General features: G+C 37.5%; 1 protein-coding gene across 1 annotated transcript in view; it reads left to right on the plus strand.

The window, feature by feature from the left end:
* LOC138733697 (transmembrane channel-like protein 1) overlaps nucleotides 1-16,135 on the plus strand; it is a 60,398-nt gene that overhangs the window by 13,669 nt on the left and 30,594 nt on the right. The window contains exons 5-6 of the mRNA XM_069881163.1: nucleotides 10,545-10,635; nucleotides 11,863-11,944. Of these exons, the coding sequence (XP_069737264.1) occupies nucleotides 10,545-10,635; nucleotides 11,863-11,944 (173 nt within the window). The remainder of the gene's footprint in view (nucleotides 1-10,544; nucleotides 10,636-11,862; nucleotides 11,945-16,135) is intronic.

Consider the following 16,135-nt stretch of genomic DNA (forward strand, 5'->3'; position numbering starts at 1 on the left):
ATGGGGTCAGCTGGAGCTGAGCTTGGCAAGGGATGCAAGGAATAATAAGGTCTTCTGCGGTGATGTAAGCCAGAAAAAGGAAGTCAAAGAAAGTGTACCACCAGGATGAATATGAAAACCGGTAACAATGGATAAAGAGACTCAACAACATCTTTGTCAGTCTTCACTGGTCTTTCTTCCCATAACTCTTGAGTGGATGAACCTCAAGGCAAGGGACTAGAGGAGAAAAGTCCCTCTTGCTTTAAGAAAAGATCAGATTCACACGAGGAACCTGAATATACATAGTTTATGGGACCTGATGGGATGCATCCCAGGGTCATGAAGGAACTGACTGATGCAATTGCAGAGTCGCACTCTGTGGTATTTGAAAAGTCATGGCAGTCAGACGAAGTCCCTTGTGACTGGAAAAAAGGGAAATACTGCATCTGTTTTTGAAAAGCGTAGAAAGACTGACCCTGGGAACTACTGACCTGTCAGTCTCACCTTGGAAAAGATCTTGGAACAGATCCTCCCAGAAATTATGTTAAGGGCTGTGCATGACAGGGAAGTGATTTGAGATGGCTTGCAAAACTCTTCTAAAGCAAAGTCTTTCCTGACCAACCTAGTGGCCTTCTATGAAGGAATAAATACATAAGTGAGCAAAGGAAGAGCTAGGGGTGTAATCCGTCTGGACGGACTTCCGTAAGACTTGTGATTTACGAATTTGAAGGGTGGACTGTTTGGTGGATAAGGAATTGGCCAGTTGACTGCATCCAGATAGATAGTTGTCAATGGCTCAAAATCCATAGGAGAGTCATGAATGGTGTTCCTCAGGAGTCTGTATTGGGACCAGTACTGTTAATATCTTCATAAATGACTCAGAGAGTGAGATCAAGTGCACCCTAAGCAAATTTGCAGATGATATCAAACTGAGTGGTGAGGGACACCACCTGAGGGACAGGATGACATTCAGGTGGATCTGGGCAAGCTTGAGAAGTGCATGCATGTGAACCTCGTGAGGTTTGACAAGGCCAAGTGCTTGGTTCTGCACGTGGGTTTGGGCAATCCTAGTATCAATATAGGATAGAGGATAAGGGGATTTGGAGTAGTTCTGCCCAGACATACTTGTGGGTACTTGTGGATGAATAACTGGACATAAGCCAACAAGCGCACTTGAAAGTCAACGGCATCCTGGGCTGCATCAAAAGAAACATGACAGATTTAGAGATACGATTCTGCCCCTCTGCTCCGCTCAACTGGCTATCACATCCAGCTCTGGAGTCCTCAGTGCAAGAAAGACAGGGACCTATTAAAGCATGTCCAGAGGAGGGCAACAAAAATGATCAGTGGTCTAGAGCACCTCCTATGAAGAAAGGCTGAGAGAGTTGATGTTGTTCAGCCTGGAGAAGAGAAGGCTTTGAGACAATCTTATTGTGGTCTTTTGATACTTAAAGGGGCTTATATTCTTACAAGATGGGGACAGTCTTTTTAGCAGGACCTCTAGTGATAGGACAAGAGGTAAAGTAAAGGAGGGTAGATCTAGACTAGATATAAGGAAGATTTTTTTGACATAAAGAGTGGTGAAGCACTGGAACAGGTTGCTCAAAAAGGTGGTAGGTGCCCCATTCCTGGACATATTCAAGGTCAGGTTGTATTGAGCAACTTTATTGAGTTGAAGATGTCCCTGCTTATTGCAGTGGGGGTAGACTAGATGACCTTTAAAAGTCTCTTCCTTCCCAAACCATTCTATGATTTTATGATTAAAATCAGCTGGTTCTCTCAGTCTGATTACACAACATTGTAAAAAAGATACTTTTGAGGACAACTGGCAAACATATTTGCAGTGAGAGTAAATGCTGATCAACTACAGACAGAAGCTTGTAAATCAGATGTGTAATTTTTTACACAATGTATTTTAGTTCAGCTACTGATTATGGTTTTGAATCAGGATCTCCTCAATGAAGACCTGCAGACTGTATCATCCTTTCCAAGTCAGAAGGTGTGGTAGTATCAGTCTTTTCTGGCCTCTGAAATCTATTTTATTGTGAAATGTTTGTACTTGGATCAGTGCTTTTAGCCATCCTCAGCGAATGCTAAACTACTATACTTTTATCATTGTCAGAGGTGAGCTTTCTCAATTAAGGCAATAGTGAGTTTTCAAAATCCCCCCCTTGTTATGTGCATTTTTATTTTAACAATTTCTTTATTAATATTCAGACTGAAGTGTTCCTTCTAAATTCAACATGGGCAGCAATTCTGCCTAAGAGTCCATTAGTTTATTAATTTTTCAATTCTTAAATTTACAAAATTTAAGATTTAATTCAATTCTTAAATTTATAAAATGTAGACTGGTAGATTAGACATGCATTCAGTTTTATTTGCTGACATCAGAAGGCTTGTTTTAGTGAAAAATATGCATCAATTTTCTCTTAGGGCAGTTAGCTGCACTGTTTTTTTTTCCTATGCTTTGCTACAACTCTCTGAATTAATCTCCAAAGCATGTTATCAGCTTACTTGACATAGAACAATGTATATTACAAGATGAAATAATAGTTCTTCAGATTAGCTCGTATATTTTGAATCTGTTTTCATTAACTTAAGAATTACATTGATTACTATGTTTCATTGTCAAGCAAGATTCCCAAAATAGTCACCTTTAATTCCAGGTAATCGCATTTGGCTTGTCACAGTTCTGTACAGTCACGCATAATTCAGTAGACAAAAAATACATAAATTCAGCAAACATCTGGAATATTAATAATAATTTGAAAACTAAATCAATCACATTTTTAAGTGTATGAGCTGAGAATTAGGCATTTAAGTCTGCATTTTGCATCTTAAATGAAAATCACAGAATCTGGAAGTACTCAGTACTTTGGAAAATAGGCTAAGTTTTCTAGAGTCCTGTTGTTATGGTTGGCTTTTCAGAGCCTTAAGTTCACCTGAGTTGCAGTGGAAGATCTGGTGTTATGCTACTTAAAATAAGAAGTATAGTAATATTTTATCAGTGGATGCTCTATTATGACTGTAGTTATAACAATACAGAAGTGTCTATATCAACACATTTTATGGTATCTATGTATTTGGTTTGTATTTTAGCAAGTTATTTAAATTTACACCAGAACCTGCAGCCTGATAGACTGACATTATTCTTGAGCATGTGTAAAATATATACACAGTGACTTTAAGTGCCTTAAACCTGTAAATCAATAACAAGTGACTTTTGAATACTCTTGTATTCACATCTCTTATCATTGAGACTTTCGGTCAATAGTTATTATTAGCAATTATTTCCCCACATCATCTACTTCTTGCTCTGTGAAAATTTTAGAGTATTATGGGATGTGTGATAAAAAAAAGTCTATCTGCTTAGAGATAGAAGAAATTTCCCTGTTTCTCTTCCAGCTTCTACAGTGATGAGTTACTTCATTGAAGATTTCTTCTCAGCATTATGAGAAATGTTCTTTTCTGTGAACCAAACCCCACTTCCATGTTTGCTCTGCATTAGCAGCTGTTTTTTTTTTTCTGAGAATGAAAAAGATATCCCCAAGAACGCTCAAGTTTTTGCTAATATTTGTAACATAAAATAAGACCAAACCATACATTTTTCATATTATTTTGGAAAGTGAATATTAGGGTTGTTTAGGACTTTTCATTCTAAATATTTTTTTTTTTAAAGAAGCGTTAATTTTCCAGAACAAGGGGAAAGATTTAATTTCCACTAAACTTTGGGGAATTAATGAATCACAGCTTCAGCTGTTGCAGATTGGAAAACCTCCAGGGAAAGCTATCCCAGTTTACTTCTGAGCATCTGCTTTTTGGGACTGCATCCCTGTCTGTGCATTCTCCAGGCTGGGTTTTGCACAGGTATGAAGGAAAAGGGAGGGCTTGAAATGTGTGCTACTGTGTTTGGCTTTGGTATAGTAATCTCTCCCCTTGCTAGTGCACATAACATTTTACATAGTCAAGGATTTGTGCTATAAAATAGCAAAGACTATTAACAGTCATGCAGTTTGTATCCACCAACAAAGTCTATTACGGTGATGTATAATTATAGAATTAAGCACAAGAATCCGGAAATGTGCTGACAGTGGTCTCACTTATAAGCTGTACCACAAGCCTATTGGCAAACCATCAAAAAAAGTGAAATGGCAATATAAAACCCAAAAAGCAATCAAATGTCAAGCTTAAGATTTTTAAAGAGCTTCTAGTTAAATACAGAACATAAAGAGGGGCATGAGAACTTCCTGTTTTTTCTAAGAAAAACAGAACAGTGAAGTCTCTTCATCTGCTGGGGACAGAACATAGTGTAATGATTTTTCAGTATAATTTAGCATAATTTATTTTATTACAGGACTTAGATCACCATCAAGATAGATGTACTGGAAATAAAATGTCTCATAAGTATACAAAACTCAAAGATACATAAAGTGTATGTGGGAGATGGTGGAAATAAATCCTCCATGGATGCATTCTTTGTACTCTGATGAATCAGTATTTAAACTCTCTTACTGTGGACATACTGGCATTCCTGGGGGCCAGTCTGGGTATCCTTGAGGCCAGCTGTGTATTAAATAACACTATAATTTGCCCATTATTACTGCTGGTCTAATTTTCAAGTAAGTTGTGCCTGACAGCTGTTACTGTGTTGTCAGTTTTAGCCCAAACTGTTTATGACTTGGAGAAGTCCTGCATGATCAACATTAATACATTTCTTTTTAATGAGGTTTTAGATCTTGGAGACTGAAGCCTTCCTGAACTGTTACTGAAAAATGTGAGCAATCCATCTGAATCCTATTCATTAGCAGCATCCTCTAAGAGCTGTAATTCATCCTTTCTGTGCAATAACAAAGTGGCTGAAGCACCGTACACCTAGCACTTTGGAAGCTGTAACTCCACACCTAGTATTAATAATTAACTCAGTCTTCTCTGGGACAATAATGCCCAGCCCTATGCAATATTTATTAGTTCCTTGTGTCTGTAATTCAATTAATAAGGTTTCTCTGAAGCTTCTTTAAATTCACAGTTAGCTAACGGGGCACACTTTGGCCTACCTTGTGATATAGATAAATTACCTATAACACATGATACCAGTGATTACAAAGCTCAGTTTTGTCGCTCTGCGTTGTTTTTGACACGTCCTCATGTTGGTAAAGTTGCATTACTTCCAAGTAGGTGTGCATACATTTGTATGTGTGTTTGGTTCTCATTTTGGTTTCTGAAAAAGTTCTGTGGGTTTAGGACTACTTTTTATAGCTCGATTGCTTTTTCTCACATTTTATTATTAGCACAAAAGAAATGGAGGAAAAGACAAAATGTGGCAAAGGTCTGCATGGATGTACTAATAGATGTTTTTTAGTGCGATGGTTTAGACATCAAGGTAGAAACCTGGATAAAGTAACATATTGGATTATATTTAACAAAAGAACACATGTCACAGGTGCAGACAGGACATTGCAAGGCTGTGCCCTGACTGAATGGTGCCAAGTCATTGCTGAACTTTAAAAGCTAGGAAGCTTAAGTGGAAGTCAGGGCAAGTCCTCCTTAACCTGCAAATCACAGGGGTCAGGAGTAACCTAGTGGGACTTACATGCTGCAGAGCTGATGAGGGAAGAAAAGCTGTGGAGGAAAAAGAAAACAAGCTCTCTTTGATGGCTCTAGCATCATCTGATAGTTATGGTTCCTGTATTATTTCTTTGAACATAACTGCATATATATTCCTGCCTTGTCACCTGTAGGCATTCTTTCAAGCTCTGCTTCTGCACTAAATTTGATTTCAGATATTTCAGTAAAAGTCTGCTGGGAATTTTTCATAGGATCAAGTTGTTATTGAGATTTGCATTTAACTACCAATTAAGTAAGATCTTTAAGTCATGCAAGTGTTCAGGAGTGCAGTTAACAAATAGGCTGCTATGGGGCACTTAATAACTCCTCTGTATACTGGCATGTGGTGGGGTTCCCTTGTAAGATGTAGTCTCTCTAAATAAGTGGTATGAAAATGCTATTTAGAATATTATTGGTAAAATCCACCACACACCAAAAGGAAAGACATGCTTGTAGAACAACAAAGGTAGCTTGCTTAGGAAAAAAAAAAATATTTCAACTGCATGATAATCATAGAATTATTTAGGATGGAAAGCACCCTTAAGATCATAAAGTCCAACTGTTGACATAACATTGCCAAGTCCACCACTAAACCATGTCCCTAAGCACTACATCTACATGTCTTTTAAATATCTCTAGGGGCGGAGACTCCACCACTTCCCTGGGCAGCCTATTCCACTGCTGGACAACTCTCTTGGTGAAGAAATTTTTCCTAATATCTGATCCAAACCTCCCTTGGTACAATTTGATGCTGTTTCCTCTTGTGTTATCGCTTGCTGCCTGGGAGAAGAGGCCAACACATACCTTGCTATAACCTCCTTTCGGAGAGTTGTAAAGGGTGATAAGGTCTCCCTTTAGCCTCCTTTTTTTCAGACTGAACATCCCTGTTCCCTCAGGGGCCCTTCATAATGCTTATTTTCTAGACTCTTCATCAGCTTCATTCCTCTTATTTGGACACACTCCAGCACCTCAATGTCCTACTTGTAGAGGGAGGCCCAAAACTGAACCTAGTATTCAAGGTGCAGCCTCAAGTACAAGGGGACAATTGCTTCTATAGTCCTGCTGGCCAGAGGATTTCTACTACAAGCCAGGATGCCAGTGGCCTTGGCCACTTGAGCATACTGTTGGCTCATGTTAAACACGCTAATGTCCTTTTCAGCTGGGCGGCTTTCCAGCTCTTCTTCCCCAGGCCTGTAGTGTTGAATGGGGTTGCTATGATGCAAGTTCAGGACCTGTTGGTTGGCCTTCTTGAATCTCATACAATCTCAGCCCATCAGTCTAGCCGGACCTATAAAGTTTTCCTTCCCTCAGGAGATCAACACTCCCACCCAACTTGGTGTCATCTGCAAACTTAACGAAGATGCACTCGATCTCTTCCTCGTGATCATTGATAAAGATATTAAAATGAATCAGCCTCAGAACTGAGCCCTGGGCAACACCACTTGTGACTGGTTGCCAACTGGATTTAACTCCATTCACCACAATTCTTTGGCCCATATAGCACGTGCTGTTTAGCTGACTGTGTGGTGATTATTGACTGCATAATGATTTTGGCTCTTAGTTCACAAGAATGGAAAATATCACAGCCACAGTTTTTAATGCACATCTGAAATACCTTCTTGTCATGATCAGTGTGAAATATGCATTAATGCCAGAAGTCCTGTTAATTAAAAAATCCCAGTGTATTTTAACTAGACTAGAATGCAAATGCAGTGTAAATTGAAAACTAAAGTAATACTGTAAGTCCACCATTTGGATTGATGTTATTTTTTTTTCAAGATTTAAACAATGGGTTTGTGAGAACAGGAAAACAATATGTATAAAAATGAAAGGTGTTGCTCCATGCTTCTTCCATGAAATCTGAAAGTAGCTTCACAAATATGCACGCATGGATCCAACTGGCTTTGTGCTCTGGTCTTGCATATGTAACTCAGCTGACTGCATGTGGAACCACCCAGTAAGAATTTTAACCAGGATCTGGTTTGTTTATGATGCAATGATGAACTTAGTCCAGTGTAGGGCAGTGAGGTGAAAAAACTGAGAAAAGCAGATTATAAAGTATCAGCATTAAGGAATAGTTTATAACAGTTCTGTAAAAAGCACACAGTGGAGTTGGGCAGTGCTGGAGAAGAGGGGATGCAGGGATAAAGGAAACCTCAGCCATTGGCAAAGTAAAACCTGGGAAAGCATTCAGGAAAGTCTGTAGCATTAGACTTGGAGGTCCAGATTGCCACCTACAGAAAGCAATATTTTGAGTTGTCCTGGAGAAAAAACTTAAATACTGCCAATACTTCAGCTTGAAAGATTGCTTGATGGAGAGTTCAGGAGGCAGACAGGGTTAAGAAGTATTTTTTGTAGTAAACCTCCTAAAAAGATGTTTCAAACAAGTCAGCAGAGGGCTTGGATTAAGACTATAAAAATAAAACTTTTAATAACTTTTGTTGTGGAAAATTCCTTGTTTTGGCTTAGTTTAATTTTATAGCAAAACATGTTTGTGGAGTTTTGTTTTCAGCAACAGTTGCAAAATATGTTCATAAGTACTATGCAGGGTCTTTTATGTGTTAATGGTTGTTTACATATTAACTCCATAAATTTCTAATTTACTGCTTCACTATAAAAAAACCCAAACAACTTGTAATTTGAAAACTTCATAGTCTGCAGCATAACTTAATGTAATTAGTGACTGAAAGCATAGGTTTTCTATAGCTCAGATGATTTTGATTTCAATATTTTTTCATGAATAAGCTCCAATGCTTGAATTACCTAGTGACAGAAAGGGTAGTAAAATGTTATTCTAATAAGTCTAGAATATGATATACTGACTTTGGAGATTAGTACATATCCGGTTTATAGATTCTAGCTGCTTTTGCGGTACTGCTCGAGCGCTGACTACAGAGTTTACGAGGAAGCTGCCATCTACTGTTGACACTGCCTTATATCGCCTGACAGCTAAGATTCTCTATCCTGAGGACATGGGTTTAAAAGGCACTCTTGGACACCGGTTTCCTGAAGCAGAAAGAATCTGTTTTCCCCGACTTATTTAAGAGTATAAATTTAAGAGCAGAATTTTTTGGAGAATCAAAGTGAAAGAATGAGAGAGAGAGTGCTGAATCAGAAAATCTCTGATGGACTCACAGTGGCTAGGAAAATAAAGAAGGCTCAGTCAGTGTTAAGATTAGCTGAAGCACAGAAGGATCACACTCCAAAATCCAGAATACAAATATGATTTAGAAGTGCAGATTTGAGAATAAGGGACTGAGAGCCTTAAACAGGCACTGACTTGGTCCCTGAGGAACACTTTGAATTGGTGATTAGGTGTCATGTGTGGCTAGGGTGGCTGCTGAGTACAAGTATTTTATCTTCTTTGTCTGCGTTTGTGCATGCCTGGTGCCAAAAAAGAAGAGTAACGTTGTCTGTAGCTTTTTGGTTTTGCCAGCCTGTGACTTTGAAGGAGAAAATGGAGTATCAGATGGTGGGAAAAGATACATGGAACTCCTAGGGAGGTCAGATGAACTGGCATTGGTCCAGATTCTTCACCAACTGGGTTAAGTGTGATCACTTGGAATGTGGAAGTAGTCACAGGGCTTTTGAAGAGGGAAAACTCAATTTTGCGCTATCTTGAGAAACATAGAGACAAACGGCTGTTCAGAGCATTGGTACTGTGAGCTAAAGAGGCTGGTGCCATCTCTATCTAGTGGAGAAAGGTTTTAATAAGTCTCCAGATGATAGTGTGAAGGTCACCCTAAGCATCTGCAGTTACTAAAAATAGACAGTATTTTGAAAAATACTGAGATTTTTAACCGTGAGTTAAGAGAATTTATGATGTGGTTAACAGCCCTCTTCACACATAAGTTTAATTCTGCTTTAGCACACTACTCCATTATTCTGTCAAAGCCACTGTCAGATTTTTCGGTCTAAGACAATTTTTTTGCTTGATTACACAAAATATGCGAGCAGAAGATACAAGCACTATAATTATTTTCATTCAATGAACTTATCTGTAGCACTTCTGGAGAGGCATACATCATAATTAACATTTTCCCAACAGTCTACCTTGTAGAAATTGATAAAATAGTTATACAGTCTCGTGCACAAATTGACAACTGAGCATTCTTAATCGATTTTCAAGAGTTTTAAATCAGGACATTTTACTTAGAGGGCACATTTTCTCAACAGAGACACACATGAATGTCATACTTAGAAATGAAGACTAGGTGAAACGGAATGGAAGATATATTAATATTCTCTTGATCTTATTTGTTTTATTTTATTTATTGTTTTAATCCATGAACATTATGCCTTTTTAAAACAATTTATAAATCTTCCTTTAATGTTTGTATCACTAGGATTTTTTTTAACTCCCATATCTTTATAAGCAAAATTTTAGTTTTTTGGGACCACTGAAGCTATGTTTTTAAGAACTTATTCCAAAAATGATACAGTTAGAGATGATATATACAGAAGTTCTGAAAAGCTGAATTATATCTAGTCTTGAGAAAGGTAGAGAGAGGGGAAATCCATGGTCTTGCGTACACTTATCTCCAAAATGAAAAATGAAAATAAATTTCCCTTAATAGCTAGGCAACATTCTATAGTAGATGGAACCAGGAGGAATAACAGTTTCTAAGTGACACAAGTGGGCAACAGGTGAACTGCAAAAGAAAGCCACTGTAACTAAAAATATTTGATAGCATTAACTGTATGTAGGCAGATCTCAGAACTCCAAATGCATTTGGATTAGAGCAGATTACTGCAGTTACTTGTTCTGTTTGCGCTACATGTGATTAGTCTTCTGTAAAATAAAATCTCATTGCTTTTTCTTTCCTGAGCATTACTGAGGGAACAAGATTACACAAATCTCTATGAGGATTTAGAACACATCAAAATTTACATTGTCATGGAAAAGACAATATTGTTTTATCTGTAGCATGATATACCTCTCTTTTGCCCTCATTTTCCAGGGAAGCACAGCTTTTTGTGGAAAAGTTTGAAGGTGCTCTTGGAAAAGGAAAAGGAAAAAAATTCTATGCATACAAAGTGATGATGACCAAGGTAAATTTATTATTAACTATCTTAATGTAATGCAAACTGGAGGCCTCTTGCACATTATGGTCATATACACCTGTCTTCCAAAACAGATTTCCTTGCCTTTCTTTGCATTTTAACAGTATTTTTCCTACTGCTGTTGCATGAAAAAGATTTCTAATGCAAGCCCACACTTTGACTGAGACTTTTCAAGACAAACATCAACTGTTCTGCAAGTTTGCATTCTCTTGGTGTAGATAGGTCTTTTTGTGGACTGAACGCAAAGCTCGGTCTTTCCCTTGTGACAGCCCTTTATAAAGAATCAAAATTGTCCTTTTACCCAATCACAGAAATACTGGAAACAACTCCACTGAGCCAAGGCTCAAAGGTCACATATGTCCTGCAAAGCAATATGCCTTAGTAGGATTATGACTGCATGGCCAAACAACGGTTGCTGAGGACCTAATGTCCACACAACGTGGTCATTCTGGTAGATCTTAAGGAATAAATACCCAGTAGCAGTGAATGTGGATTCGCATGCTCCCCAAGCGTACTCCCTAAGTTTATCTTTTGACTTAGTTTTATACCCTGACACTGCTTTACAGTGCAAATGTAAGTGTGGTAAATCAGGATGTTTTGGGAGGTTCACTTCAAAAGCACATTTCCCCTGAACTAAAATGCTAATGCAAAATGATGCTAGGAATATTCAACAGGACTACTTGATATGGTCAGGCTAACCTTTAGTTAGACTGAATTTTCTGCAAGCAATTATGTAGTCACATCTCATAAGCATTAATGTTCACAAAAAATAATTAGGCTTCCAAACTCAGCTGGGAAAAGGAAACTCAATTGCAGAAGTCATGCTTATCTAATAGTTAAACTACTGGATAGAGTAATCATAATTAAATGACACAGCTTGAGCTCCAGATCAGAATTTGGAGTAGCAAAAGAAATAACAAATTAAAATCTCAGAAACAAATCTAAAAAAACTTAATGGCATGAAAGGAAGTGATTATTTAATCATTCTTCTTGTGGAAGACTTAGAGGCTTTGGGTAAAGCTGGTAGGACAGGTAGTCGAAGCAAACAAAAGAAGATGGTTCTTCATAAGTTACTGCTTCTGTTACAGTGGCTCTGCCAAAGGACGCTGTGTCTGATTAAGGGGTTATATTTGCTCAAGGGTAAATGGAGCATCTGAGCACTGAGATAATGTGGGGTTTTGTGTTTGGTTTTTTTTCACCTGTGACCCTTTTCAGAAATGGATGAAATTTCAAAGAGATTTTGAGAATTTTAAGACAGCCTGCATACCCTGGGAAATGAAAATTAAGGAGATTGAAAGTAAGTACTCATGGAAGGTAATAAAAAATAGAATGTAGTATCATATTCCTGATGCATGCCAAAATAGTAAGAACTACATGTCTGTATTCAATGTGTAGTATAAAATCAACGAGTAGTTTTCATTAGCATTTATTCAGCTTGATATTATAGCTACTTGAAAATTTCCTTAGGAGCTTGTTAGTCACCCTACAAATGAAAATGCTTAATATACAGGTAACAGTTCAGGAGCCATTGTTGAAGTTTATCCTGGGAAAGTGGAATTGGTATTAGGTGTTGCCTACCTTCACTTTATTTTGTCTATATTTCTATAATAATTATTTCTGTGATTTTTTTCATCATTTTAAGCCTTATGTAAGAGGCGTTTTGGTGTTCTTTTTCTCATTTTTAGTCATATCATGCAACACAGAGATGGATAGATGTCCCTGATATTAGGCTTAAGTATAAAAAAAAAAATGTAGTTAGTGCTGCGGGTATGTTTGAGAGTAGCTTTTTTGGCACAAGTCAGTATTTTTTTTCAGTTCCAATGATGAATTTAAACTACAGCTCTGTCTTTGAAGAAAATCTGTCTTAACAGCATGGGTACAGGAGTGAGGCTCTGGCATTGATGAAATGCAGATGAAAGTGTGTGGGGAACTGATTTTAGAGAACATATCTTTAGAAGAAGCTGTGGGTTGCATCAAAAGGCCATAAACAGAACAACAGATGAACAGGAAAATGATACATTTTGAATTTTGTGGAGGTTTGGACTGCAAAACAACCCTTGACAACTATTTATATAATGTCCTTAAGCATATGGTCTGTGGACAGTTGAACAGATTATCAGCTCTCTTGAGGCAGAGTTTAGAAAGAAGCTGCTGCAGATGTGTAGTTAAAGTCAAACTCATCAGCAAGATGCACGTGGTCTCTCACATGGTCTGGACACATAGTAGACATCTTGAAGATTTGTGAGAGCAACATTTCTGCAAGTTTCTTTAAAGGGACTGTCCTGGCACAAGCTTGTACTAACTTCCAACAGACACATTTCTTTCCTTGTGAAATCAAAATGCAAAATAGAACACAGTAATTTTTCCAGTCCTGCTTTTTTATATATATATTTCTTCATTTAAAAAGAGTAATACTGTTGCTGTCATTTGGAAGGTCAAAAAATCACGAGGAGATAATACCTTCTCATAATCTCATAATATTGTGAAGTTTGCTCTCCTTTTCTATTAATTTTTCTTCTGTTCAGTGTATTGCTAAGGGAAGCTGCTGTTGCTTTTACCTGTGGAAACAATTCTCTGTCTGAACATCAGTAACTGAAGAAGTACAGTTAAATCACAGTTTGGTCTCTATAATATAGAAGGCGGCATGATTTCAAGAGAACAGCTCTGAAATATTGCTGAGATCTCAGCGTGTACCTCTTATTAGCTAATTTTTGATACTAAGATCAGGGTCATCTTAATGATTACATTGTTAAAGCTGCCAGGCCCCAGATGAAAAAAAAAAAGTGTTTAGGTATTCAAACAGGAGAAGTAATGGAAACTGAAATGTAAAAAAAAATTTATATCAAACTCTCATCTAATGCTCCAGATTTGATGAAGGAGCAGCCACCTTTTCAACAGAGTCAGCTGCAAGCTTGTATGCATGAACTCTAGAGAGTAAAGTGTTCTTAAAAATTGCTGTCTTCAGATGTACACTTGTGACAAAAAAGAAACAGCAGAAGCTACCCTGCAAGGTGCGGCATGTTTCCAGATAGCTTCAAAGTGAGCAAGGGCCTCGTTCCTTTAACTGCTATAACAATGACTTTGTCTTTTGGAGCTCAGTTCAGCACCTTGTAAAATGACAGTAACACTACTGACTTAAACATGACATCGGGCAATGAACAGGATGTACCTGATGCTGTTTATGAAGAATTTGGTAGAAAAATATCTTTGTTTGCTTAAGAATTTGCACAAGAGTTGATAGACATAGCATATTGAACACCTTAGAGAATCTTGCTGGCACAGGTAACACCTCACATGTAACCAGTGGATTCTTCAGCCCACCCAAAGTACTGAGGACAGTTGAAGAAAGTGGTTGAATGCTAGACTTGGATGCCAGGATCAATATTTTAAAAGATACAGTTGTTGGACAGAATTGGTTGTGTCCTTAGTCAGGTTAGTTCTAACGGGCTGCAGTCTCATGTGGCAAAATATGGTTGTATAAAGAAAACTGGAGGTAGCGCTGTCTGCATAACATCTGATTTCTGGAGGAGACATTACAGTGAAACAAGGGGCACATGACAACATACTGTGACAGATAAAGCAGGCTGTTCTTTTAAGGCCACTCTTGGCAATCTGATGATGCAAAATGCATTGGCTTAGCTTACCACCACAGAGTTGGATCTGTACAATTGATTTCCATTTCACTACACAGTTTACCATTTTTAAACTAATGTTTCTTTTGTGATAATTTTGCCACCAGGACACATGCATACACAAAGGTATGCATGTATCTGGTATGTTATATCCACCAGCTAACATGTATGAAAATGAAATGTTCTTAGGTAGCTACTGCTCCTTCCAACAGATGGGTTTATAGTTGAGCAGTCTCTTAGACCAGAGAAATGAGATGTAGAACTTTTATATATTCCTCTATCATCACTGTTAATACTATGCTATAAGGTACAAATATTTTCTTTCAAAGGCAAGCACTAAGCACAGAAGTGTAAATGTTAACAGGGCGTAAGAGGTTACATTAATAGCATCTAAAAGAAAGACAATAATTTATGAAATTTCAGGTACTGCTTGAATCTTGAATGATCCCAACTGAAAGAAAGTATAAGCAGCAACAGCATGAATGGAACAAAAACCTGACACTTATGCACAGACTATTCTGTGTAGGAAAACTTTTCATTTGGCTAAATACCTTTGTGAAAAGTATGACATCTATTTTGAGATCTAGAGGATCAACAAAGCAAACAATAGCAAGCCATATATTGATAAAATGGGAAAGTTTTGTCTTCTTAGTAATTCAGGAGTTACTATGTAGGGGAGGCTCTTTTTTAGGTAATTTGGTGCTTACATTATAGTGTTGTTGGGTGTTTGTCCATTCTCAAAAGTGGCCAGGATTGTACGCAGATTGCAAATGAGGCTTGTATTAAGGTCCTGTATAGTGGCAAAAGATCAGTCAGATACGACTGAGAAAGATTTCTTTAACTTAAAAGAAATACTGTACTGGTAAAACAATGTTAGGTGACAGTATTCTCTCACACAAACTGAAGAGGATAGGTAGCTGTACCACCCTACCTGTACCAATGCCAGAAACTTAATGGGAAAGGCAACTTTTAGCTAAGCATGCTTTAAGAGAACAATAGAACTGCTAAAGTCAATAAAAATAGTATACCTTGAGGAAAAAAGAGGTCAAATGAAGAATGTGTTAGGCTGGGGCAAGTGGCCAACATGTGGGGCATTTAACTATACACAAGAAGCACCTAGGAAGAAAATGCTTCATACTGAGTGAACTTTTGGTATCTGGAGTTGTGTTGGTATGCCTGGGAACTCCCAAAGTGTAAGATACAGTTTTATCAAGCTTTTCTTCTTGAGGTAGTTTCAGCTTGAAGGGTAAATTTTAACAGACTTCAAGAAGATACTTGCTCCTTTAGGATAGATCAGACTAGTCTAAGAAGGAGAACATCTAGAGTGATAAGTAAATTTATGCACTCCTATGTGCTTTAAAGATACATTTCTGATTTCATTTCAAGGCCTCTTGTAGACACCCAAAAACCACCTTGACCACATCAAGTCAAATAATTCAATAGTCATGCTACTGTGCCTTAGATGTTCTATGGAAGACAATAGGAAAAAAAATATTATTCACCATTAATAATTATTAATTCACAACTCATATTGGCATGAGAAAACTCACTCCCTGCTTTAAACTTCTCACACCGTGTCCTAAACTACAAACTTGCATGAACCCCACATTTCAAATTTATACAAGGATTATTTCTGGTGGGCCTATGGCCCTGAACCAGAGGGGATATTAATGTTTAGATAATAGAATCCTTAAAAGAATTTTCCATTCTGTGGGAATTGAAATCAATAATGTCTTTTTTATAATAATAAATAGAAGAATAAAGAAATAAAGAGAGTAATAAAAAGAAGAAAAAGAAGGTACGAACTACATTTAAACCCTGGCAAGAAAACTCATCTTTAGCCACTGTTTAGTTAC

This window comes from Phaenicophaeus curvirostris, chromosome Z (genome assembly GCF_032191515.1).
Source record: "Phaenicophaeus curvirostris isolate KB17595 chromosome Z, BPBGC_Pcur_1.0, whole genome shotgun sequence".
Classification (NCBI taxonomy): Eukaryota; Metazoa; Chordata; class Aves; order Cuculiformes; family Cuculidae; genus Phaenicophaeus; species Phaenicophaeus curvirostris.